This window comes from Syngnathoides biaculeatus, chromosome 14 (genome assembly GCF_019802595.1).
Source record: "Syngnathoides biaculeatus isolate LvHL_M chromosome 14, ASM1980259v1, whole genome shotgun sequence".
Classification (NCBI taxonomy): Eukaryota; Metazoa; Chordata; class Actinopteri; order Syngnathiformes; family Syngnathidae; genus Syngnathoides; species Syngnathoides biaculeatus.
This window is the reverse complement of record NC_084653.1, coordinates 14,758,669-14,760,730: the sequence shown is the minus strand read 5'-3', so window position 1 is coordinate 14,760,730 and position 2,062 is coordinate 14,758,669. Positions and strand designations below refer to the sequence as shown.

The window sequence follows — 2,062 nt, the reverse complement described above, 5'->3', positions numbered from 1 at the left end:
ATGGGGTTTTATTTAAAAAAAAAAAAAAAAAAAGTTTTCATTTATTGAGGGTTGATCAGGTGCAAATTAGCCACATGATCAGGAGCATACACTACTGACATTAAACATGTAAAAGTATTTTTCATTCTTTGGATGTTTTCTGTTTCTACCTTGTGCCGTGGTTGTTGTTGTTTTTTTTAATCCTCTTCCTGCAGTTCTGCATGTGGAAGAGCTTCAATACAATTCCGTGATTTTATATTTAATCACAGGGTGTATTTTTGATACGTGATGGCTTCATGTTTTTTATTTAATGAGAGGCCATAATAGCATTTACTGCAATATGTACAATGTCCAACCATTTCAGGGTGTCCCCTGCCTCCTGCCCGTTGACAGCTGGGATAGGCTCCAACACTCCGTGCGACCCTTGCGAGGATAAGCAGCTAAGAAAATGGATGGATAGATGGATGGATGTACAATGTCAAAGTTTGAGATTAGAGGTTTCAAAACAAATCCATGAATTTCCCCGATATGATGTGTTTTAATACAACCTGTGGGGGTTTTCTTGTACAGCTTTGATGTCTCAATTTCTTTCTATATAATTATTATTCCTTTTGAAATAACTGATAAGGATCACTTCGCACTCATATTAATGGAATTATGCTAATGTGGGTTTGAGTTAAAAGCGACAGACCATGACTGAGGGCATACACAATATTTTATTGTCCACAGTGCTCTTAAATTTCATCACCACAAGTAACAGCCCGCTGTCCTGCTCGGATGAATCATTCAATTATTATTCCGCACACACGTTCACGCAGTATAAGAAAAGCACATTTGAGAGTGAGTCGGCAACATGCAAGGGTATCACAGTACGTGGGCCTCACGCGAGCCGGGCTGCAGAATCCGCAGCGTGACGATGTGTGTCACGGCTCTTCGAAACCACGGGTAGAACAAGGCGTAGATCAAAGGGTTCACGCAGGAATTGAAATCAAACAGGTAAAGAACATATTGCGAGGACGACGAAAAGGTCGAACCGCCTGCGAGAGATGCAATGTAAAACGGACAGAAGCAAATGAGGAAGCAGAGAACCAGAACGCCGAGAGTCCTGGCCGCCTTCAGCTCAGATTTTTTGGCTCTGAACGGGGCGGAATGTTGTAATTTGCCACATGTAACGTGAGAACGCATGGCCCGCGCCTGAGACACAGCGACCACAAACACTCTCAGGTACAGCGTGACAATGATGCATAGGGGAAGGATGAAAATCACAACCAGATCAAGAATCCCCCCGTCAATGTCAATATTGATCACGCACTCTCCGTAACAGGAGCTGCACTTTTCGGGGTGAGCCAGCTGATCCCTCAAAATGACGCTACTGTACACAAAGCACAAGAACCAACAGAGGCAAACACAAATTTGAGTTCTTTTCACGGTGACCTTGAGGTTGTAATGCAGAGGATCACAAATGGCCACGTAACGGTCGGCCGATATCAGGACCATGTTTCCGACCGAGGCTGACGTGATGGCGAAGGAAACGAAATGATGCAAAAAGCAGGAAACATCACCGAAAGCCCAGCAGGATGTGCTCATGTAGATCTCGCCGGGCCACAGCAGGAGTCCCACCAGGAAGTCGGAGACGGCGAGGGAGAGGAGGAGGATGTTGGTGGGAGTACGGAGCTGCCTGCGCACACAAAGGACACACACACACACAAAAATTCGACAACATAGAAAGGAAATGTTCTCATTTGGACAACGAAAAGGAAAAAAAACCAACAATCTGTAGCAATCAATGTCAGAGGCCCAAATGGCAGACACCCAAAGAAAAGTTGTGTGAAATGGCACCGCTAGCCTGGAAAAAGAAAATGTGCCTGAAGTGGGAGATGGAGATGATGACCAGGAAGTTGAGAAGCACAGTGAGGACGCAGACGACGGGCAGCCCAACATTCACAAGGACGTCGTCAGATAACCCGGACGAGGGCTTCCTGCAGGAGAGGTTGGCCAGCTGCGGAAAGCACAGATCCCATCGGGCCTCGGCCTCCATCGAAAAGCTGGAGCGCAGACAGCATTCTGTCCGAACCTCCTTTTT

General features: G+C 46.0%; 1 protein-coding gene across 2 annotated transcripts; it reads right to left on the bottom strand.

The window, feature by feature from the left end:
- Positions 1-686: 686 nt before the first annotated feature.
- On the bottom strand, positions 687-2,062 carry LOC133512343 (trace amine-associated receptor 13c-like). 2 transcript variants are annotated; one of them, XM_061841880.1, is made up of 2 exons: positions 1,845-2,062; positions 687-1,657 (listed from the first exon to the last, which is right to left on the bottom strand). In XM_061841880.1, exons 1-2 carry the CDS (start codon positions 2,015-2,017, stop codon positions 844-846), a joined length of 987 nt encoding a protein of 328 aa, XP_061697864.1. In that variant the 5' UTR covers positions 2,018-2,062; the 3' UTR covers positions 687-843. The 2 variants fall into 2 exon arrangements, with proteins under 2 accessions (XP_061697864.1, XP_061697863.1); XM_061841879.1 differs by having other exon boundaries at positions 1,751-2,047.

Excerpts from the sequence above, each read along its gene's own strand:
- LOC133512343 (XM_061841880.1), bottom strand. The coding sequence starts at position 2,017 with ATGGAGGCCGAGGCCCGATGGGATCTGTGCTTTCCGCAGCTGGCCAAC. Across the intron at positions 1,658-1,844 it reads ATCTCCATCTCCCACTTCAG|GCAGCTCCGTACTCCCACCA; the intron begins GCACATTTTCTT and ends TTGTGTGCGCAG.